Consider the following 25,161-nt stretch of genomic DNA (forward strand, 5'->3'; position numbering starts at 1 on the left):
CGTCCGGGTATAGCTGTTTACTAAACTGGAATAATAAAACAAAGCCCATGTTTAGTCTGGTGCAGACACCAAACGAAACTATACTGCGGAGAGGGAGGACTATAAACCTACCTAATGTGCGTGTTCTTAATCACCGCACAGAAGCGCAGGAGCTCGTTGACGAGCGTGGTAGCATCAAAGCTAAGAGACAACAAATGGTCAAGTTCAAGTTCACTATGGCGTTTAGAAGACAACGTTTAGTGGTTGCAGAGCACCCACAACAAGTGTGCTGTGTGGCACTAGGTGAGCAGAAACAGACGGCTGACTGTGAGTAGGGTTGTGTGGCCTATATACTGGTGGCAATCAACCCACTGCTGAGTGGGCGGAGAGTGGACTGTGGGAACGAACGCCCATTCTGCTACACATGGAAATATGTCAATTTTCATGATTGTAGCACCTATTCTGCTCCACTACATAGAGGGGGGCCTTTTACCCCATAGAGGGGGGCTTATTACCCCATAGAGGGGGGCTTATTACCCCAGTAGTGGGGCAATAGGCCCTTTTTACATGTTTTTGTTTTTGTACTATAACATCAAATGTATCCAATGTTTCAACATGGTGCCCATATAAGTGTATTGGATAAAGCATTGCTAACATGTACAAACTGCATGAATTTATATCAAAATGTATTTTAATTGGTCATAAAATAGACATTATCCTTAAGGGGGGCCTTTTACCCCACTTTACTCGCTACTATGTTCTATCCGTCTGTCTTATCAATGCAATATGAGACAGGCCTACATAAAGTGGTTCCTGTGTAAATAAGCCGTAAAGCTTACTAGGATCTCGTTTTAGTTGACCTTGTACCAGTGATTTGTGCTGTCATGAAACTGTACCTTTTTCTAACTGCTAAATAAACTCTTCAATCAATGAGAGAACCACTGCACTGACTGGGCAATGATAGGACTCGGTTTCCCACAAAGCCATTGTCCATAGTGGAAGATTCCATGTATGGAATGTTACATCACTAACTAGACACCCACTTTTGTGAGTGATGACGCAGCCAGGGGAAAGTGTGAGGAGGGGGAAACGTTGTCCCGGCGTCGGCACGAGCACAGACAGCAGGGAACAGCTGCAGCTTTGGTTCAGCGTACACTACAGCCTCTCACTGCATTGCGATTGAAATATCAGTTCGTTTATTCCTATAATCTAGAATAACGCCAAGACCAACCACTTATAAAAATGGTTGATCGTGAGCAGTTGGTGCAGAAAGCCAGGCTGGCCGAGCAGGCTGAGAGATACGATGATATGGCAGCTGCAATGAAATCGGTAAGTCGATTCTCTGAGATGATGGAACGTGTAGCCTAGCAGATCTACAAGATCTCAACGCGTGGCGCTACGACGCGTTGTGAGCTTGCAGATCGGCTAGGCTACACGTTATAACGCTATAAATCAGTGTTATCTTGCTGGTTCTCAACACCCTCTAAGATAATTTGCCCCTATATTCCCATTATATGTGGGACACTTCTGTTTCAATCAGAGGTCTATCGGTTACATTTAACCGCATCTCTTCGGCTCATTTCATATACAATTATTGAATGCGTTTGTGTGATATGTAGACGTTGTTCACAATATTTTAGAGAAAATTGCAGTTATTCGGAGAGCTCAGTGGTTTCAAAGCCGATAATAAAGGTGGACGGTCCTTGGGCGGTGCCTTTCTCTTGCCCATACTACAATGAAGGTTTATTACAATGAAATAGCCAATGGTACCCATACAGGCCTATACCATTTATCTCTCAGACGTACTGAGAGCTTGCATTTGTTATATAGTCTACTATTTTTTTAGTGAACTATATTCTGTTGCATTAAATTTGCTCTACAGTGGGGTTTTTTAACCTTCAATTTTATGCATTATGCAGTAGAAGGCTGTATGAGGAGGTATGCTGGTCGAACATTTCTATCAATTGCTCTCCCCTCCCTTTATACAAGAAAATGTAGGCTATACATATAATGTTAAAATTACAAATATGCTGATATGACGTAGATTAATTTGATTTGTGATACAGTGATATGATCGAGTCCCGAACAGTTGATAGGCCTAAATATCTCAGTAGCTAGTTCTTTACACTAAACAAACGTAGGAGGCAGTAGAATCTCTAGAATATTCTTTGTCATATTGCAGTGAGTCAATATCAGATTTGCTAGTATAGGCTTTGTGTATTCTAATATTGTTGCAATGGGGTTTAAGATTCTCAAATGATCATTCTGTAGGCCTATACATTTTAGTCCTATTCTGTGTATGTTAGTCTTTATGTGTTCTTTCTGAGTCAGGGCAAATTCCTTATTCCCCATCTACAATTTGAGGAAATTCTGGTTTATTATGCTGACAGGTAGGAATGTTTGTCTGTGACTTGTGTATGATGGCATGGATGGCCTGCCTCATTCAACCTTTCAAATCAGATTGAATTAAAGGCCACAGCATTTAATGGCCATTAAAATGACTGTTACAGGAATGCAATTATTTTGGGTTTGATCTGTGAAAGAAGTAACAAGTAACCAAGTAGGTCTATAATTCTTTTCTTAAACATGCACACACTTTAATCAATGAAAATCAGCAGCATTGCTTTAATCATTATTTTAGTTTGTCTGGATCTACTTTTGAATCAGTGGAGTAGCCCTTGTAGACCATTAGTCAAGGACAGGTTCTGGTTTCAAGAGGTTGCTTGACGTGTGCATGGAGGTATTCCTTTCCCTTTAAACATTATGCCATGTCAGTGCAGTTCAAACAGGCCTTTTGCAAGGGGTGTGTACGCTCACTCCCTAACCAAGGGGAAATCCCTTGCCATTGCAGCCAGTTTTTTCGTGATGGCAAGGAAACCCCATGACAATCTACATTAAACTATCCACAATCTTGTGATTTTCATAATAAGTAGGCTGCAAAATTATTTAGAAATCTTAATATAAGATTTAGGTATCTTAAAACAATGCTACAAAAAGATATGTTATGCTATAGTAGCATTAAAATAACGCTAGTGGTTACTGCTATGTCAGCGATATTGTATATGATAAAATTTAACCTATCACTGGGATATTTGTGTCAGTGTGATTTAATGACATCAGCATTCTTGTAAAACAGTGAATACATTAGCAGGCTTTCTGTTCCCGGTGGTGACCTATTTGTTTATTTTTTAAAATACTGTAGTATTTTAAAATACTACAGTTGGATGAATCCAGACAATTACAGACAAATACAATTTGAACTGATCAACTTGTGCACTCCCAATGAGAAGTTGTCTATAGTATGTACTGTATGTAGGCTTAACAAGCAAAAAAAAAGGCCCTTTCATTTCTATATGGATGCTCCAGTCCTCCATGCACTTTAGTGAGAGGCTGTGACGTCAGTGATGCTGCCTGCGCCATCTTTGTACTCCTCTGGCTGGGAGGGGAGTAAAGCGACTGTAACACTAACAGCAGCTCATGAGAAAGAAGAAATGTTGGCCCATCGTTGAACGCAGATTTAGCCATTTATTAGAAGCTGTATTAATTTTCAAAGTGAAAAGTCTTTTGAACCATAGCTGACTATTTTTGGATTGATCTTCCGATTCTTTTGCAGTTATTGATTTGATCATGTAAGGCTCTGATGCACGGTTCATTTGATAGGTCCAGTCATGCTGAGTAATATGGTTTGTTTGGGAATTTAGTTATGATGACTAACAGGGATGACACTCCCTGTTTTACAATAGCATGCTGCATCTAATTTGAACGTGATGGAGCATAAAGTTGGCATAGAATTTTGTAAGTTTCCCTGAAATATGTGCCTCCACAGTAGGAGGTGTGGTGCTATAGGCAGACATTGAACCACATATTTCAGGCATTCATAGAATTTCTGGGAATATATTATTTTAGATTATATAATTTGTCCTTTTTCTTCCACCCTGATTCTTAGGAAAATACTTTTTAAAAGCCATAATAAGTGATGTCATAGCATGCCGTTTTAGACTGGTGAAAAGGTCAGAATTAGCTATAGAGAAGGTCACAGGGACATGTGAACTGCCTGGGTCAGTGATGGTTTCACTTACAGTGCAGCTGCCCCAGAGTGCTCGTGGGAACATTTTAGACATCTCTAGAACTCCCCCTGCTTCCCCTCCCCAACCCCCACCCCGAATATCTTGAATATGGCTTTGCACTATAGCTAGCATTAGCCATCCACGTGGCAGCTGGATCTACTGGTGCACTAAATGAACAGATTGCCATGGAAACAGGGAATTGCACATGACAAATGCAATCTTGATCATCCGACACAATGCTGTGTGTTGTGCTTCTGAATGCTGTTAGTAGCCTGTCTTGTTAAAACATAACGTCACGTACAACAGATGCTCTTGGATATTTAAGTTCTGATATATCTGTTTGGATGGTCTGCATAATGGTGATGATGTTAATAAAATAAAATAAAAACTCTGTTCTGTACTAATGACCAACCATCTTCCTTCTTACTCCTTTAGGTGACAGAGTTAAATGAGGCCCTGTCCAATGAGGAGAGGAATCTCTTGTCTGTGGCCTATAAGAATGTGGTGGGGGCCAGACGGTCCTCCTGGAGGGTCATCTCCAGTATTGAGCAGAAGACCTCAGCTGACGGCAATGAGAAGAAGATTGAAATGGTCCGGGCCTACCGGGAGAAGATTGAGAAGGAGCTGGAGGCGGTGTGCCAGGACGTGCTCAACCTCCTAGACAACTTCCTGATCAAGAACTGCAACGAGACGCAGCACGAGAGCAAGGTTTTCTACCTGAAGATGAAGGGCGACTACTACCGGTACCTGGCCGAGGTCGCCACGGGCGAGAAGAGGGCCGGCGTCGTGGAGTCGTCGGAGAAGGCCTACAACGAGGCCCACGAGATCAGCAAGGAGCACATGCAGCCCACCCACCCAATCCGCCTGGGCCTGGCTCTCAACTACTCTGTGTTCTACTACGAGATCCAGAACGCCCCGGAGCAGGCCTGTCATCTGGCCAAGACCGCCTTTGACGACGCCATCGCCGAGCTGGACACCCTCAACGAGGACTCCTACAAAGACTCCACTCTCATCATGCAGCTGCTACGAGACAACTTGACACTGTGGACAAGTGACCAGCAAGATGACGAGGCAGGAGAGGGCAACAATTAAAGAGAAACCACACTCCAAAAGAAAACAAAAAAAAAAACGACGGGCCGGTGGACTTTGGCAAGCGCTTTTGCCGATGATGCTACCGCAGCAGCAGTTCTTTATTTTTCCATGTGTTAAAAGAAAAGAATCAAAAGAGAGGTTGAGAATGGAGGTTAATTCTTAGTTTAAATATATATAGAAATATATATATACTGTTGAAAGGGCCTCTGTCTTCTTGATTTTCTCTTTGACCTTTGCCAAAACCACTGATATGTCAGTCAATCAGCCTGAAGTGGTCGTTGTTGGATTGAAATGGCAGCCTCACACTGGCATAGGAACTGATCTTGTTGTATCAAGATAAGCTGCTTAGTTAGGTTTTTGCGTGCATTTGAGACACTTGAAGAGAAAACGCTTGAATGGGAATGCCTCACAAAAAATAGTTTGCATTGGTTCCAGTACTAGTCTGTAAGAGAAAGGGCCTAAAAGTCATTGATATCAACCAGAAATAAAAGTTTTAAGCAGACAGTACAGATGAATTTCCCAATTCACTGAATGTTGGATTATTAAATTATGCTTTTGTGAAAAGACAGAATGGAGAAACTAAATTACGCATTTCTATCTTTCTGTTCCAAGTGTATTTGGCGTTTCACATAATAGTCTTATCTACTCCAACTATGTCACTGGAACCATAGATTATTTTGGAGGTGAAGATTAACAAAGGCAGAGACTTAATATAAAACAGGAAAATTAAACAAAAAAACTAAAAGCAGCTTCAGAGTTTGTGGTTTACTTCTGTGTTTGTTTTATTAAATGCACTTGCCTACTATACTGTTTCTTCAGTGTAAGATGATGACAACAATAATATCGATTATTCAATATTGTGCATGCTGGTGATGTATTTATATACAGTAGCTTGACTTTATTAACTTATACTGTGGGTGTTAAGTATTCATATGATTGAAAAAAAAACAGGCTTTGTCTGATGTTGATTTCTAATTTATTTTTATTTTGTTATGGATTTCATTTGCTATACCAAAATGGTGATCGTAAAAATTGACCTGTAATGGGCGTTGCTATAGTGACATGCAAATATGTGTATTTAATTTGTTAATGAAAGAAAAAAAAAAGAAAAGGAAAATAAAAAGACACCAGAGATTACTTAATCTTACCTGCTGGTGGCCGTCACGTTGAAGTATCATTAGCCTATGCTATACTTTGTTATTTCAACAGTATTTAAGTACTTTTTCTCTCATGCTATCATGTTTTAATAATGGTGAAGTTTTCAGATTCAATGTTTCTGTTATGAATTCACAACATGGACCATATTTTATTTCTGACAGTATACTTTTTCTTTGTTTTTATACCTTTTAGCTGTTCCTGAGTGACAAATTATCTTGAATGTGAGTCATTATGTAGCAGTTGCACAAGAACCTAAATAATAGCTATGATAATAAAAAAGAATATGGCTAAATTATAAATGCACCATTTTCGTCGTGGTCTAGTGTATTATTGTAGGCTACTGTCACCCATACGGAAATTTGCTTATTTAAGAAAAAAATATTGTAACCTCTTGTTTTGTGCCATGAGTACAGTATGTGCTTTTATTTTTGTGCCTGTATCATTATTTTTAATATGCCTCATTTGCAATTGAACGTTTATGGAAAAGGATTCATCCTCAGCGTTTTTAAGTTCCTACAAGCATGTGTGCAGGATGTCATTCTTGTCTTCATTGGATAGTCATTTTTAAATGTGTGGGTACTTCCCTCCATACATTACAGTACATACAGTACATATGAATATTCAACACCACAACACAAATCAAATCACTGGAAAAACACAGTCAGTTTAATAGACACTTATCTCTTACCAAGTGTGACAAAACCCTTAACATCCAAATCTTGGACATTAAGGAGCTGCTTACAAACACGGAAGCTGCTGACAGGATTGATTTCCATAGTGCTGCTAGTTATATAATTAGTTTAATATTTCACTCAAATGTTAGTTGTTGAGACATCATTTTTTTATCTTTCAGATGTAATCACTCAAGAGTAAAGCCTAAAGCCTTAAGGCTAATTCATGCTTCTGTGAAAACATGTTGTGTGATATGTCACTTGACAAAAATGTGGTATTTTCCATAGTGTTGACATTGCATGACATTTTTGCCAAAGCATAAATTTGCTGTCAAGGTCAGTCAGATAACCTTGTAAATTCAAAACTTATGCCAGTATTGAAACTCATCATGAGTCAGCTTCCATAACTCACTGTATGATGGAGTTGTTGATTTATTTTAAACATGGTATGTTTTTGATTGTCAGTTGATAATGGTCTCAAAGGTTTGTATTTTTTTAATATAATGGCTGTTAAGGCCTAATGCCATCCTGCTGTTGCGATACTGCTCAAACACTCATGCTGCTTCCTGAGGTCATAATGTCATAGTGAAATATAATGGAATGAAAATTGAGTTACGTGTTTTGAATGGGAAGATGAGAGATATTCTTTTTTTCCCCCCACATATGTTTGAATACCGTGTCCAGAGAATTTCACTCAAGAATACATGAATTGTGTTCTGTTTATTTGTTTTCCATTGATTTCCTTTTTTTAAGTTTACATTTTATTTAATGTTGATCCTCCTTTCTATGACATTAACAAAAGGAAAATAAAAAGCACTGTCAATTAAAAACTAAATCAGTATTTAATCCTGAATATACAATACAAAGTTATTTTTTAAATCTAAAGCATTTACCTTCAGAAGACCTGTACTGACCTTAAGTGAAGGAATGAGGTGATAGATGGAAGTGGAAAACATATTGTATGCTTTGAGGAATTTCTGTTGCCATATGTTGTCCATTAAAGGTATTTATTTATTCAGTATTATTCTATATTTTTATTTCACTTTGTGTTGTGGCCATTAAATAATCAGCAAAAATGCTAAAGCCATTCCCTTTCATTTAGTGCATTGGTGGCGGGCACAGTTTTTACTGACTGTTCAATACCAAGAGCAAAGACTCCTGCACATTGATGGAGGAAGCAATATAACCTTATGTAACCCCTTTGTGGATCACATGACCATTATGTGGAAGTGTGTGTGTGTGTGTGTGTGTGTGTGTGTGTGTGCGTGCGTGCGTGCGTGCGTGCGTGCGTGCGTGCGTGCGTGTGAGAGAGAGAGAGAGAGAGAGAGCGAAAGAGAGAGAGAGAGCAAGGAGCAGGAGTTGTAGTCTAGATAACTGCATTGCAGAGCACAGACACTGCCAGCTCATTGGGGGAAAAGCATTTTAGAAGGATGTTTTCCTAATTATCCACAAAACTAAGTAATGCTCTTTGTTTTACGAATGGCGCAATTGTTAATTTATAGAAAAGAGTTACACAGTGTACATGGAGTCATAAATGCCTAGGGGGAAATCACATTTGTAGTTTTATTACCAGTGCAATATTTTCTATACACAAGGTTATCTCTTATTACCCCTGTCCATCTGTTTATTTTAAAATGAGTGTGATTGATAAGCTGCTGGGTCTTCCTCCTAGACTGCAGCCTCTTGCTGCAGCTTGCTGCACTGAAGCTTTCATGAGATGGATTTCTGTGCTTTGAACAGTCCTCCTTGCCAGCCAATCGCTGATAGGCTCACTCACCTCAACCACCAATCCCCTTCCTGTTGCTAGGGCTATAATAAGTATACCACTAGTATTAGCCAGCTCCTTGCTGCACTGCTCAGATACCTATTGCATCCTAAAAAAAAAAGAAAAAAAGATCAAGCCACAGGACGCATTAGTATTCAGTACCAACATATCTTATAGCCTGTGTTTGAATGCATTGCTATCTCTTCGGGGACATTCGCAATAGGTTACCATTTCCATTTGTATCTGCTGGGGCAATATACAGCAGAAACAATACTATATGCATTTGTACTGTGTACTGTGTTATAGTTGAATCTCTGACTACAAAGAAGCAAATGCAATCTGCAGCTGTTTTCAGATGTCTGTAAGAAAGAAAATCAGGATATGAAAATAATATAGTGAAAAGAAAATCTCTTCTAAATATGACTTCATTTACAAAAGAATAAAGTAACAAGTATAATTATATTCTCGTGCTTGGGTATCCAAGGATATGCAATGACAGACTGAGAGCTAATCACTGACCAAAGCTTTCAAGCTATAGATACTAGAGGATGACTTATAAGTGACATGGATACAGGATATGGACAACATAAACTCCCACCACTGGAGGCACTGAACTGTGCCAAGACTCTGATGCTCTGATGAATCTCTTCCTGGAAGGACTTGGGTACAGACATCCCTGGCACGTGCTATGCAAATGCAAAATAACTTTTAGAATAATAATAACATGATGGATTTCTTTCCCAACAGAAGTCATGCATCACTGGGTGTGCATTGGACAGAGGGACTCCCCAGCATCAGTTTTTGTGAATTGATTTATTGTCTTTTGGTTGAGTTATTATCTAGAATAGGAATCTGTTATCGTTTATTTTGTATGTGTTAAATTGTGGGGGTGAGAGTGAGATCATTAGTGAGTTGAAGTCACAGTTAAGCGTGTTTGATTGATTGAATGAATACTTTATTAGTCAGAAGTGTAAACAACATGTGGTAGGCATTAAGGCTAAAAGGATAACACAAAAAAGTCTTGGGGACTTGTTTCCATTGTGGTCCTATGTATTCAATTCATCATAACAACTTTCCACAATAATACATAGAAACCAGTGATTCGCATATTTATGGATGGTGTCAGGGCAATCCACATTTTGATGGCAGAGTAATAGAATGAGAATTTCCCCATGTTTGTGGTGGGTATCACTCACTTTGGTGTCTTCTACCCTGAGCCGTCCCAAACTCGTTTGTGTCACAAAAGGGTTATGAATAAAAGGACATTGTCATGGTCATTACCACGTGCCAAGCCCTAGCGCTCCTTGGTCCACAGAGGAACCCTGCTTGATGGTCATAACGCGTGGTTAATTATCCACTGTGGAGATGTGGAATTTACTGTGATTACGTCGATCACCAGCCCCCTCCACTGCCTATATCACACAAGGGGCTGATGATATTCCATTGGGACAAGGCATAGGCCTATACTACACTGCATTCCAGCAGCTGCAAGAGGCACGACTTACTTCTAGGGATTCCATCCTGTCAGGCACGTGCACACATAGACATCAAAGGGGGCTTGAGCCCATGCCCTTTATCCTTCTGTAATAAGTGCCCTCTCCAGACCATGAATGCAGCTTTTACTATGCTGAAATAAATGCAAATGCCCCCCTGCCACACCTGTAGGTAGCATTCAAGAGAATTGCCTTGTCCAAACGCTCCTGAACTTGAATGCAGAATCTTATGTTGAAAGAATTGCCCTCTGTGTAGGAATCCATGCCTTACGCCACATTGTATTGACATGATTATGCTTAGTTCAGTGTGGTATCAAGCACCGAAAATAGCCGACCTCCAAGCTCACAACGCCTCCCAGCGCGACACGTTGTGATCTTGGAGGTCTGCTATTTTCGATATTTTCACCAAAAGGCCCTTTTAGAAATGTCAGCCCCTGCCTCTCTAACATTCTCTGCATGTCCCTGCATCCTAGTGTACTCCAACGAGGAGAGCAGATGGTCGCCTACTACGCCTGCTAAAAAGAGCAAGGCGCATATTCCCAGTGGGCCAGCTTTACTGTCCTTGATGGCTTGCTGTACAGACAGACAGTGGCGTGCAAGTCGGGGAAGATGCATTAGCTCCTGGTGCTCCGTGGTCTCAGCGAGAAGGTGCTACAACTGGGCCATGGCTCAGAGTGAGAGAGTACTTCAAGACAAGTCTCCAAGACGTCCGGCAGCAGCAACCTTTGCACTGCCCAAAAAGGCCCTATCGTCATTATTAGAACTCATCTTGTTACAATACTTTCACTATGGCATTTGGATAATTGTGGGCTCACTGATAGGCGACACCAGTATGTTACCAAGTTCTCCAAAAAATGGCCGACAGTATAAAGGCATACAGGGTCAAGTTTATTCTCTGCAAAAACATTACAGACAGTACAAAGGCAGGGCCATTGGCCAATGAGGAGCAGCATTCTAGGTGACATCATCACCAAAAAGTGCGACTTGATATAAATAACAACATGTTGGCTCAAGACCAGTATGTTATATCAGTATGTTATGCTATACTTTACAGGGCGTAAAGTATAGCATCCAAATCCTTATAGGTCAAGTTTATTCTCCTCAACAGCACAAAAGCAAGGCCCTTAGCCAATGCAGTGTTCTATGTGACATCATCACCAACAAATGCAACCTGATATAATAACAACACATTGGCTAAAAAAGCCAATGTGTTGTGTTCTTGGTCAGTTTGTTCCCCCACATCTTTATATAGTAAGGTTATTCTCCTCAAAACTGTCCAACAGTACAAAGACAGAGGTGTGGGCACATACATGGTGTTCCATGCGAGCCCACACTGTTTCGTAGGAACAGTATTTCTAGTATGATATTAATGTTACCCATACTGAGCCTTCAATAGTAATTATCTCATTGAGTGTGTCCAGTAATGTATTTGGAGGAGTATCTGAGACATGCGTTTCCTACCATCATCACAACATAAAGGGTCCCGATGATTACTGTTGGTTTTAGCCACCCGACATGGGCAAGTCAGCACTTTAGTTTGATTGTTAGTTGCTGTGCAATTATATAAACATTCAGGATATTCTATCTTGGGGAAATCAATAGCCTGTCATGAGGTCAAGGTTTCTTCTGAAATGTGGTCACAAAAAGGTGCAGTCTGCATTATACGTATGTCCATTTGTTTACATTTATACACTCAGAATTACAAATGGACAAAGCAACACTAAGGATTTTACTGTGTAGCTTTTCTCACTGCTACAAATGTCTGTACTAAAAGGCATTCAAATCCCTACAGCTCATTCTTAACATTGAGTCACTGAGTCGTAGACACACTCATTCATCAGTGCTATTAGAAGCTGACAGTGATGTCAGTGCTCTGGCCTGGGGCAAGAGTGACTGCTCCACGGGTGGACACTGGATGGCAGCATGGAGTGGGGAAGCAGAACTCTCAAGGTCTCACATGTGATCCTGAGATGTCATCAGATCCTGACAAAATACTATTTCAAAATAGAAAAAATTTAAAAGAAAAAAACAAGCAAGCAAACAAACAAAAACATTGTCTATTGGATACTGGCTAGCTCTCTCAGACAGTCTTGAGAGGTACTGATCCATTTCTACAGCAATGACTGAATTGTGTTACTACTCATGGAAAGAAAGTGCAGCATGTTGAAGATGATGAAAAATATAGATACAGTAATTATGATGGATTTGGAGAACTTCAACATCAACAACGTTATACCAGCATCTAAAATATGTTTTATGGTGGGAGAAAAGAACATAATCGCTGCATAGCTCCAGATATATCCATCCATTAGAGAAACATGAATGAGACTGTATAGATGCTGAGGACAGAGACATCTCTATAAATAGGTCTCCCTGCAGCCTGAGAGTCTAGTGTAGACTAACGACATGACAAGCTCACCACTATAAAGAGTAGACTATACTTCTATTATAGAAGACCAGGGAACGTCTTGTCTAACTGTGAGACTGTGTTCTGTGTTTGAGGTTCCTTTCTCTCCATTAAGCACATCGTGCTGGCCAAAAATAGAAGACTGGATGCATGGAGATGGCACAGACCATGCGGGCACATCATGTGATGTAATGTTTCTTAATAATGTTAATTATACAAAGTATTTCTTCAGGTGATTATTTCTACACAGTTATGATATGGGGGAAAGATATGGACTCCTGTTGTACAAAGTTCTATAAAAGATAACCGTTATGCATGACTGCTGCCAAATGAATTATTCAGAATTACATTTAGATGTTGTATTATTTATCAAAAGTACCACAATGTTCAGCTGAGGGTTTTAAGAAACTATTCTTAGATACCTCCTGTCTCACAACATTCCAATTTACAGTACACTACTCATGGGTTGGGTTCAGGGCAGGCCCCATAAATTCTGCTCCTAAAAACATCTGTGGTTTACTGATGGCAGCCCATAGCTTAGTGAATGTTTTAAAAATCTTTATAAAATAAATTATTTATAACATTTTTTGGCTTATTGTGCAAAAGTATAACTTTTTAGACTAATATTAAAGGATTTGGTCAAAATAACTAAATAACGCCAAAACTAGGCTTAAAAAAATGCTTGGATTAGATGACTTTACAAATGCATCCTTCTGAGAGATATATATTGTCAATGCCAGATATAGCCTACTATACATACGTGCCCAGAAATCCTTGCCTACCCAGGAATACGTGTCAAAATGGTCCTGAGTAAGACACTTGACCCCTAACTGCTCTCCCACGAACGAGCATCATGATTTAGGACCATCTGAGCAGCCATCAGCTGTGTGATTTTCGCCTGAGACGGTGCGCCTCCGCCATCTTTACCGAAAACAAGCGCTCCGCCCTTGGTCCATTGTTGGAACTGGGATGGTGTTTTGATTTACACAGGGCAACCAGACTATTGTTCTAGTCCGGAACACAAACATTGCGTAAACATAGCCAATCAGGAAGCAGCATTCACGGTGACGTCACCATTATAAGTCCTTTGAGTTCAATGGGGGAGTGGTGCTAGCTTGAGCATTGGTCAAGCTTCACATGACAATTTGGCTATCCAGATAATAAATAGGCAACCACACTTGCAATTTCCAATTGCATCTTTCTAGTTCTTCTTGCTCTCCATCTCAGAAAAGTCAAATTCTCTGCCTGTCATTCTCTTGTAGATATCCTTGATGTCGTCACAGGTGGTTTCGAAGTGAGTTGTGGCGTCGTATGAACGGGATATGAAAATCTGGCTATTGGTGCCAAGGTCAGTTGGTGCGTACAGGTCGCTGATACTGATAAACTTCTGCTCAACAGGCTCCAGCAGGTCCAGGGCTGACTTGATCTCGGACTCTGGGTCAGAGGTCTCCACTGTGGTGCTGATGATGGCAATGTACTTGCCCTGGGCTGCCACCTTGTGAGCATAGGAGATCACGCACACGTAAATGTCATGCTTCCTGTTGACCTGGTTCTGAGGGATGATGATCTGGCACGAGTTGACGTCTTTGGTGTTCTTGATGGGGTGGCTCATGATGCAGATGACCCGGATCACCTGGCCCACCTTGGCGGTGCGCTCCGTAAAGTAGCTGGGGTCGCAGATCAGCTGCTTACAGCGGGCAATCTCTCCCTCTGACTTGACTCCCACCACCTTCCCGTTCTCTAAGACGATCTCGTCAATAGGTTTGTTCAGCATTTGGGTCCCTCCATAGAGGGCACTTAATCTGGCAAACCCTTGGGGCAGCTCTCCCAGTCCATACAGTGGGTAGAGGTATGGACTCTTACCATATCTCGCCAGAGAATCTCTGTAAAGCTTTATCTTGTTTATTGCATCCAAACAAGGAAGATCCAGGTATTCGTCTGTCCGATAGAGAGCGAGGGAGTGGCCTGTGAAGTCAATAACCTCCTGACCCAAGTCGAACTTCTTGAAGACTTCCCGCATCGTCGTCTTGTGGGGGTCCACATTTTCCATGGATTGGGGGTTGTTCTCGTCAAAGTTAGTAATGAAGACCAGGAACTTTTTGAAGCGCCGTTTCTCAAACATCCCCATTAGACTAGACTGCAGGGCTTCTCCCTCAGTTGAGGGAACTTTGTAGATGGCACCTTTCTTGTAGACGTAGCTGCCCTCGATCACCTTGAAATCCAGGTAGCGTGTCACCTGTGTGATTAGCAGCATACGGACCAACTGACCATTGGCCATAAGGAACTTAGGGATGAGGTCCACATTCCAGTCCTTGCCTTTTCCCATTGACTGAGCAGGGCTGCCGGGGATGTTAAAGCGCTTGTACAGATCTTCTAATGGTGTGATGGAGGCGCTCTCAGCTCCATAGTATGAGTTACGGTCCATGTGGAGAACCTTCTTACCACTCACAGACATGATCCCTGACATAATGCATTCTGTCAGCCCAGTGCCCAAAACAATAATGTCATAGTCTTCATTCATCTTTGACCCAAATTCCTTTTGCTATATTCTGACTGGAAGGAATGGCAGTCTGCAATGGCTGTGCTGTTTCACAACCTTATATAGTCGAATGAACACAAACTCATCATGACGTATATGATGACTCTCAGCCATCCTTCGTCCTTCAGCGGCGTTTCCAGTCATCTCAATCCTCTATACATCTATATGGCTACAGTAGCTCGCCAGTATCTTCTGCCCCTGTGTCTTTCTTTGATCCATGAAGGTTGGTGTAGGACGCTTTCTTGTGATCGATGCTTGTGAAGGCTCCCACAGCATGCGTGCTGGCTGGGAGCTCAAGATGTCTGTTTCAGTGACCAGCCAGCCTCAGTCTCCTGGCTGTCTTCTCACTCACTCTTGGACGGGTCCTCATATACTTTAGATGCTTGTTGGCTACATGCTCATTATTAGTGTGGTTGCCTATAGGGCAACTATTGTTCTTTTCCAAGTTTATGGAGGAGCATTCTCGTGACGTCACCTTTAAGCAGCACTTTTAATTGTCTAAAAGCTGTTTTTGCTGCTTCCTCATTGGCTAAATGTTATTCTATAAAGTTGTATAACGAGAAAATGTGACTGTTAAGTGTGTGTGGGGGATTTAACTCTAGGGATGTTTTCGTTAGCCAAATGGAATATCTGAGTGTCGTTCAAAATAAATTTGCCTTCGGAAGCACATAGACAGGCTCTCAACATAAATCACAGTTTCATCCAGTCAGGCACACAGATTGTCTTAATGAAGAGTCAGACCAGAACCGACTTTCCAATGCAGCCCATGCTAATGGAACAAGATCTTATGCTGTTGACACCATTTGATAAAATATGCTTATTTACGAAATATTCCATTTTAAATGTAGGGTTTATCTTTGAAGTTGAACATCTTTACATGGACAGATTATGAACCTATAGCCAATGGGGCCAGTGCCCAAGGGCCCCTGGGGTCCCTGGGCCATCAGAGAAAGTAAATACTGTATTTACTTAAACATATATATATAAATACAGGCCTAGGTTTATGTTGAAATGTATGTGGGTCCGGGATCAAGAGCAGGTATGTTCACTAGCTCTTTGCTTTTTGAGTGTTGCAGGGTGCTCTGCTGATTGGAAATTAAGTACCAAAGTGAAAACAGGGGAACTCCAAAAATGAAAGCTGCGAGGCAAAAAGGCTCAGATGCAATCTTTTTATTCTGGCTAATGCGTTTCAGCCATTAGCCTAAAAGTGAATGTCGGAGCGGGAGTACACACCCCTCTTTTTGTATGTGCACCCAATCATCCCCACCTGTGTTGGGGGGAGACACGTGACTTAAGGCAATATGAATTCACAATCACAGACATAATATTTACAGAGTACAGAGTAGTCAAAATAACGTGGAATGGCATATTAGCCCTATGAGCACAATGTCATTTGAAAATAAATACATTACTCTATTTTGGTCCATACCCTTCTATAGTTGATACGTATTTCTTACGATTCTGTTTGTCAGACTGTAAATTTTGTACAATAAAATGTATTTTCTTCAACTCCATTAGTATGTTTTGCGTGCCCACCCAGCTTTATTTTCCTGCAAAATGCTAATAAAGTATTCAATCAATCAATAAATCAATAAATCAATCAATCAATCAATCAATCAATCAATCAATCAATCAGTAGGACAGAGTAGGCCATGGGTTCTCAATCTTTTCAGGCCATGACCCCCCAAAATAATCATATTTGAACTGGGGACCCCCGACCTAGACAAGCACTAGCGTTGAGGCATTCAATTTATCGGTTCAACAGATAAATGTGCTCACAACGCCTCGCGCTGTGAGGCGATGTGAGCTTGTAGGATCATCTTTTTTTTTAAATGTTGCCTCTTTCTTATATTACTGGTATTTAACAATTTGGCCAATATTTGACCTGTTTTTAAGTGTAGTAATAAAACGTAAATAGTCACTTCACTGTCATCTGGGACCCCCCCCCCCAAAAAAAAAATCATGTGGGGACCCTCCTGGGGGTCCCGGCTCCCGACCCACAGGTTGAGAACCACTGGAGTAAGCTAGTAGATAATACAAAAGTCTGCCATCTAATGTTGGAATTCAGCACAATTAATCAGGAATGCTATGACTAAATCCTAAGCTCTGCCCATACAATACAATTTATTGTCATTCAAACTCTTCATCTTCATCACTTATGAAAACTTGCAAAATGTATATTTTATAATGGTATATATATATATATATATATATATATATATATATTAAGGGTGCAACGCTTTCCAAAATTTACGGTTCGGTTCGGTTCGGTTCGATATTTTGGTGTCACGGTTCAATACTTTTTCGATACAAAAAATAAACAGAAATGTCCTTGATTAATTAATGTATTTTTATAACTACATATTTTTTTTGTTTTAACTTTGAACAATACGGTACCCAACCTCTAGGGTAGTGGTTCTCAAGGGGTCCCTGAGGGGGTTCCAGGGGAATGTGGATGTGGAGGTATTGTATTGTATTGTTCGGTACAGGGTTCAGTTCGGTACACCCTCGTATTGAACGGTTCAATACGAATACATGTATTGTTGCACCCTTAAAAAAGAAAAAAAAAAGAAAATATATATATATATATATATATATATATATATATATATGTGTGTGTATGACACTTTCACATTCAAGATCAAGACTATCACAATATACAGTAATGCATCATATTCTCTGCATATGAAGTATGATGGGAATGAGAGCGACACTCAACACGAAATGCACAGCATTTGATCATAGAATCTATTGAGAATATTTACACATTGTTGCACATTTCTAAAGTATTTGATCACCGTGGCAAACATATTACAGAATTTTCACAGTCGAGGTGTCCTGCACTGAAAAACTAAAATAAATATACTGCTATTAGTATATCTTTTAAACTATGCTTTCTACTTGGACTCCAGAAAAGCCTCATCTTCGTAAAGGTCCTCCAACTCTTCTCTGCTTGACTGATTACTGATTTTCCTGTGGGTGACACGGTGTATGTATGCACTATTATCTTGTTGAAACTGTTAGAGTTACACTGTATTGAATGCCATGCCTGACATGCATGTCATATAAGTGTGGTTCAATTAATTTGTTTATTTGTATACAATAAACCTTTAGAGAACACAAGAAAGACCAAGAGGAAAGACAACACAATGCTTACCTCAATGAAGCATTAGCTTTGAGCAAGTCCCAGGAACCACTGCAGTAAAAGGAGAATTATGGTCATGGATGATATTGTCAAGTGTATATTGGCAAATTAAACACTTAAACCGTATGTTGACTGGGGTCAATACTTGGCCCCCTCCTGTTCCTCTACACTAAAATCGCCTCTCAGAAAATAACCGATCTACAAGCTCACATCGTGTTGTCAGGTAGTCTGGCTGTCGTTATTAAGACATGCCCAGTATAGGGACACTAGGGCTCACATGTTAAGTAAACAGGGGCCATATTTCCACAATAGTATATATATTGCAGTATACAGCACAATGGTAAATCTTGTTTATCGTGAAATGGGAGACTGGACAATAGGTGTATGACTTATACAGCACATCTGTGAGTGGACGAGGATGACTACAGATCAACATCACTTCACATGGAGGCATAATTAGCTATGGCACAGGCTGCTCCAGCAGTGCCCAGATGCACTTCAGATAAACCTGGCTTGTTAATGGAAACAAAGCTGCACAACCATTACCTCTGCCTCAGGGGCCCCTATTTAGCTTATCAGGAGAGGGTTAATGCTATCTAAGCTTGATGTGGATAGGAGCCATTTGTATCACACCAACAAAATAGAAAATAAGAGCAGTGTTCAAAGATATATTGACATAGACATGATAGCTTAGACAATGACATATTTTATGTTGTAACAGCATTATATCCAGGTTCACAGCCAACAGTTGCAGGTCTTAATGGCCTCTTACAACAGTTAGTGAGAATTGCAAGAGCAAAGTGTTTTTCTGATCCAATTCATGCCAATAAACGTAGTCCTATTTGTATATAAAACTGTTGGCCGTCTCTTAAAACAGTTACGTTTTAATGTGTGAGAATATTCTTCTCTTTTATTTTTTTTACTGACGTGGTGGTAGCCATTTCCCTCTCAATTTCCCACAATACAACTCCAAGTCAATTCATGCCAATCCTTGTTAGTGATGATCTAATAGTTACGAGCCATCTCAGGAATATAACCCAAAATCAATAGGCTTTTGATCAAAACCAGGAGAAGATAATGCAATTTACTCCTATGTTGGCTCCCTTACACTGGTTAGTGGATACCTGTCTCTTTTTTTTAAGGCTTGATTTGAATATTCTATTGATTAAAACAACACATGGAGATTAGACAACACACTCCATGATTTGGGTGTAGCTCAATCCCTTAAGTACATTTTAGGATGTGAGCTTGTAGGATCATCTTTTTTCAAAAATGTTGCCTCTTTCTTATATTATTTAACAATTTGGCCAATGTTTGACCTGTTTTTAAGTGTGGTAATAAAACATAAATAGTCACTAGTCACTTCACTGTCCTCTGCCCCCCCCCCCCCCCCCCATCATGTGGGGAACCTCCTACGTATAATTGTGTTTTTTTATTATACTGATTTGATTTAATCTTCAATATTTATCAAGTTGTATTATTATTACCCTTATTATTATTATTAATATTATTTATATACACATTACACACTTATGTTCAACATGGACCACAACATAAAGAGCTGTTTGTACAGTACTGTTTGTAACTGACTAAATAGAGTGAAATACAGTACTTAGATCCTGGCTTGCGAGACTAGTATAACTGACTTTCTCTATTTATAACCGAGCCCTTTGTTTTGTGCTGGTAGAGAACTAATCCTATAGCACGCAGTTAGGCAATGCAGTCTTGCAGGATTTGCATGGTACTTACGTAAGGAGACCTCCAGGGGCAGACATTGACCTTTCAGCTTTTCTATGTGGACACTCAAATGGATTGCTGAATGATCGCTTCCTCAGCATTGATTTCACCAGGATCTGTATTAATAAGGCATCAAAATGTTTAGATTATGATCTCCATTTTATCAAGTTAATCTATTAACTTGAGTATTTCCACAAAGTATCGGCATAGGGGTGTCGCACCAAATTCTGGGCCCTGGGTACTTTAACTATTGAAAAATAGCAGATATATACAAGCTCACACCACTGCGAGCTTGTAGATCTGCTATTTTGGAAAAATCGTGAACATTTGAGCAAGTCTTTGAATATTTTTTTTAAAAACCTATGTTTCTATGTCAGTGGTGCTCAAACCTTTTCATGTGAAGGACCCCCAAAATGATATCTATTTGGCCACGGACCCCCATCTCAAAATATTTCGTTCCAGGGACCCCCCAGAAGCAAAATTTGAGTTACAAATGTTCGCTTAAAAAATACATATATTGAAAGATTTGCACACATTTTCTCAACTTTTCAAAAATAGCACATCTACAAGCTCGCAGCGTGGCACTCGGTGCCACGCTGTGAGCTTGTATATCTGCTATTTTTCAATAGTTAAAGTATAAAATAATCCCAGGCCCCTCCACCTGGGCCCTAGTAACTCTGTCCCACTCCCCCCCCCCCCCTGGACATGGCTGACTGACATACCACAGTAGAAAGGCTGGGGATCAGTTTGACACTATTCTGGACATCCTCTTCAGTGACCTCCACGACACTGCAGTGATCCTCCTCCAGTGGGAGAGGGTCTGAACCATGCTCTGTGACCCACCGATGGAGCTGTGACAATTCCACAACATATACAGTATACTATACATACATACACCCAACACCTTTACTATGAAAAGCAACATAAATGGCACAAGCAGAAAAACTATAGTGTCTACAAATATTTACAGTAAGTCCTGAGTGCTCATTTTACAGGATGTGAACAGTCTTAATTACCGTACACACTTGTCTTACCTTTATTTCAGGGATGGTGATTCTTGTTTCAGGGTTTTTATCCAGCATCAACTGGATTAGCTCTTTCAGGTCCTCACCTATGACCGGTCTGTGCAACAAAACTTGGAATTGATTAGGGTTTCCTATTCACCAGAGAATTTGTGCGAGAAATGTTACCAGTGCTACTTCATACTTGCAAGAGCCTATTATATTTCATTTAGTTGTCATTTTGCAGCAGAGATAGTCAAATACTGCAGTATGTCAAGGTTGACGTGCCAATCAACTCAACAGGCTGACAGATCATGCTACTGTCATATTGTGCAAATAACAATAATAAAGAAAGCACAACAAAATGCATTTGGGGGCTATGCAAAACTTTCAGGTATGTTATGTGTATATAATACTCTTACGTTTCTGGAAACTCCACAGACGTATTCTTGATCATCTTTTGCAGCTCAATAATGAATTCATCATAAAAAGGGCACTGTAATCAATTGACGATTAAATACATTTAAATCATATATTTGGTAAATTTATTTTTCATTTAAATGCAATTTTGTAATTCTAACTTACCTTGCCAAAGACAAAGCAGTACAGTGTAATTCCCATCGCCCACACGTCTAAGGCCTGTAAACACAGCCCAAGGATTATAGGTAAGGCATAATGACCATTTCCTGACCCCATGTTCGTAAACACAATTGTTTAAAAATAATTGTTAGTGGTTAATAATCGTTTATTAAACGTCCTATTAAACAGTTCATGCATTTACAACTGAGAAACAATAGATTTGTCTAACCTTGCCACTGAAGCTCTGGTCATTGTCAGACATCACCTCTGGGGCCATGAATGCTGGGGTTCCAGCCGAACTGGACAGAAGGGCATCAGTTCCCTCAAACTCGTCACTGACACCAAAGTCTGCAATCTTCACGTGACCGTCCTCCCCCAGTAACAGATTGGAAGGCTTGATGTCTCTGTGTATGATCTTCTGAAAATGCACTGCAGATGTAAATGAAAACACACAGAAAAATATATTGAATGGGAGCAGGAACCAGCTTGTTTATTTTACTACAGCCTGGGCCTACTGAAGGCTAATGTATACTTTCCTAATCGGGAGATAAGCGACCGTCAGGTCGCATACACAAACTTTAGAAGGCAATCGTAGCCAATCAGGAGGGAATATGGGAAATGGGACAGATCCATATTGATGACATGACTTTAGAGATACTGTGTACCTCTTTGCATGATTTTAGGCCAAAATCTGTAGGAGCAGTGTCCAAAAATGTGTTTTACGAAAATCGTCCTGATTGTGGCGCTAGAAGAGGGCCATGTGAGAAATGAGGGGTGGTGGTTGTGAGTTGCCATCCAAGGAGTGTGTGTGCAAAGTTTGGCATGGATAGGGGCAATGGTGCCGGAGATAAGAGTAGGGCAAAAGTGTGACGTGACGGAAAGACAGACAGGTGGACAGACAGCCAGTGGAGCTTTTCATAGTAACTTGCGACCTGAGGGTCGCAATTATTTTTGTCAAACGACACTTGTCAAAGGGTTGTGTGATGATGTAGGCCTAAACATTTAAACAGAGGCTCACGGTACAAATCTGATTTTGCAGTGCTTCTTAACTCACAGTATTCAATTCCCAGGATGATGTCTCTGAAGTAAAAACGAGCCTGCCTTTCTGTGAAAGGGCTGTCTGTGGGCACCTCCATCACTGGACTGACAAGCATGTAAAAGAAGGCAGACAAAGATACTGTAGCTACCACATCCAGGACCTACAGTATCACCATGCCATACATTATGTCTTGCATTCCACAAATGTATAATGTAAACAAGGAAAGAACACATGCATGAGTAAAAACATACCCTTTAATCACCAGCTCAAAAGCTAGAAGGGTAAAGAAACAAAATGTAATGACTCATCAAATAATGACTGTTTAAAATGATGCAAGATGGATGCATGCAGTCAACGAGAAAGATGTGAATGAAGCCCTACCCATATGGAGGCTGTCTTCATTAGGATCATCAAGCACCTACAAAAATGTGTGTGGTTAATGAACCCAAAGGGTCTGAAATAATTAAATGAGTAATGTTCTTTAAGCAGTAGGCCTACGACAATACAATTACCCCCAAGAAGAAACGACAGCCTCTTCTTAAAGGGTGAACAACACACATTATATAGAATAGGACAAGCCTTTAAGTGTTGGGTCATTTACCTCAATTAATTTAACAACATTTGGATGGTTTAGTTTTTTAAGGATGGCGATCTCCTGGTACACTCTATCCAGCGGCCCTGGAGTTTTAGGTCGCTGATCTGGCCGTGCACTTGGTCCTTGAGGAGGGGGGCGTCCTAAAATGTCACACACAGACACACATCAGGGCCAGGACGCTATTTGAATATTCTTTAAATGTATTTAAAAAAAGGAAATTCTCACTCACGTAAAAATCCACAATGCCTCATCAACTTCTTTTTTGAAACCACTTTCATTGCCTAGAGAATATGAGGTAGCTATAGTAAGTAAACAACATTACAAGTACGCTAAGAACACATGAAGCTATACATAAAGTATGCTGTAACTTACATAGTACTCTTCGGAATCTTCATTGTAAGCTAATTTTACCACACCATATGAGCCCTATAGGTGTAAAATGCCCAAAGGTTAACAACAACGTTAGATATCTTTCAGTCAGATTGTACTTCTGCTTCATTATACATTTGATTACCTTTCCAATGTTATCCTTCAACTTGTACTGGTTGAGCTGAATACAATCCTGGGGAGTGGAAAGGTTTAATGAATCCAGTAAAGTATCTCATGAGTACATTTTAACATTTTAATTTATGTCACACGCAGGGGTGTCGCACCAAATTCTGGGCCCTGCATGGGTACAAGGATTCACTGCGGGCCCCCCATGAGCGAGTGCAGCGCTGCGAGCTTGTAGATCTACTATTTTTGAAAATGTGTGCAATATTTTGAATATTTCAAATCCTTCTATGTTTCTATGTAAGTGGTGCTCAAACTTTTTATTTTGAAGGACCCCCAAAATGATATGTATTTGGCCACAGACCCCCATCTCAAAATATTTACCCTAGTAACCCAGTCCCCCCCCCCCCCTACAGCTATGAGCTACAGTATACAGACCTCTCACCTCTGCATCGGTGATGGACACACGCTTGGTCTCTATAGTGGGCTGCCTGGCCATACGACTGCTTCGCTCCTGGAGTGATAACTTCCTGTCTGAGAGGCGGGGTCGCTGAGGTGTGCTCCTTGGGGCGCCGGACCTGTAGCCATTTGTTGGGCTCATCCGGTTGGAGACCATGTTCATGGCTGCCACCATGTCCGCCAACTCCGCATGACACTCAGAGTCCAGCTCTGCCCTGCACACTGTATTAGCATTCATTGTATAGCTAGTACCTGTTCACTCACCGTTGGAACATCATTGGTGTCACAGACGCAAGTGTCTTGAAGGAACCAAACAGCACATCATAATGCTGGAATGAAAACAGGCCTTAGATGAGATCTACGTACTACTGGCAGAGATCAAATTAACAAAAACATTTGACTGACAATGAGATGATGTTTACTGTAGCAACATCTCCTGGCCTCTCCCGTCTCATTGACATGACATGCTGCTAGAACAGAACTGAACAAGCTTCTTATGTAACCTACAGAGCTTTCAGGTGCAAAGTAAAGATTTTGCATGAAAATGATAAATCTTTATAATTTCTAACTATACAAAAGATGTCCTTCATGGCATCCTCAAACAAGGAACAAAAAAACAACTTCCCTTCAGATTCCTGTCAACATTTAAAGTGTAATAGTCTCTGAATACAAGCTTACAGTTACTTGATTTCCCATAGACAAGAAAATGTAAGAAAAGACACATTTCAAATAAATATGTTTTTCTTATTTTACTTACACATAACTGTAGGGTTCTAAATTGGAGGCAAGCGCGGGTTATCTGCATGCTGTCGTCTTATACTTGAGCAGGGAAACTCCTTTGTGTCTCAAGGCAGGACTTTCACTGATGAGCCAAGGACTACAAGATCACATAGTCTTAAGGATTAACTCTGGTCAGGGAGGGTTATTTTGAGGGCAGCTTTCA

General features: G+C 40.5%; 3 protein-coding genes across 4 annotated transcripts; 1 reads left to right on the forward strand and 2 right to left on the reverse strand.

Moving 5' to 3' along the window:
* Positions 1–1,221: 1,221 nt before the first annotated feature.
* Positions 1,222–5,138, forward strand: ywhag2 (3-monooxygenase/tryptophan 5-monooxygenase activation protein, gamma polypeptide 2; the record flags this gene model as incomplete). Its single annotated transcript, XM_080731678.1, has 2 exons — positions 1,222–1,308; positions 4,482–5,138. 2 exons carry the CDS (start codon positions 1,222–1,224, stop codon positions 5,136–5,138), a joined length of 744 nt encoding a protein of 247 aa, XP_080587804.1.
* Positions 5,139–13,833: 8,695 nt separating this feature from the next.
* LOC308289820 (rab GDP dissociation inhibitor beta-like) lies at positions 13,834–15,153 on the reverse strand (the record flags this gene model as incomplete). Of its 2 annotated transcripts, XM_080731587.1 has the most annotated exons (2): positions 13,834–14,764; positions 14,897–15,153. In XM_080731587.1, 2 exons carry the CDS (start codon positions 15,151–15,153, stop codon positions 13,834–13,836), a joined length of 1,188 nt encoding a protein of 395 aa, XP_080587713.1. The 2 variants fall into 2 exon arrangements, with proteins under 2 accessions (XP_080587713.1, XP_080587712.1); XM_080731586.1 differs by having other exon boundaries at positions 13,834–15,153.
* Positions 15,154–18,068: 2,915 nt separating this feature from the next.
* camkk1b (calcium/calmodulin-dependent protein kinase kinase 1, alpha b) lies at positions 18,069–24,456 on the reverse strand (the record flags this gene model as incomplete). The annotated part of the gene is made up of 15 exons (XM_080731838.1): positions 18,069–18,144; positions 20,066–20,169; positions 20,776–20,904; positions 21,088–21,175; positions 21,477–21,550; positions 21,640–21,693; positions 21,863–22,062; positions 22,688–22,776; positions 22,924–22,945; positions 23,054–23,090; positions 23,274–23,407; positions 23,497–23,548; positions 23,640–23,693; positions 23,782–23,829; positions 24,205–24,456. 15 exons carry the CDS (start codon positions 24,454–24,456, stop codon positions 18,069–18,071), a joined length of 1,413 nt encoding a protein of 470 aa, XP_080587964.1.
* Between the last annotated feature and the right edge of the window lie 705 nt (positions 24,457–25,161).

This window comes from Nannobrachium achirus (assembly GCF_963921795.1).
Source record: "Nannobrachium achirus genome assembly, chromosome: 8".
NCBI classification, from domain to species: domain Eukaryota; kingdom Metazoa; phylum Chordata; class Actinopteri; order Myctophiformes; family Myctophidae; genus Nannobrachium; species Nannobrachium achirus.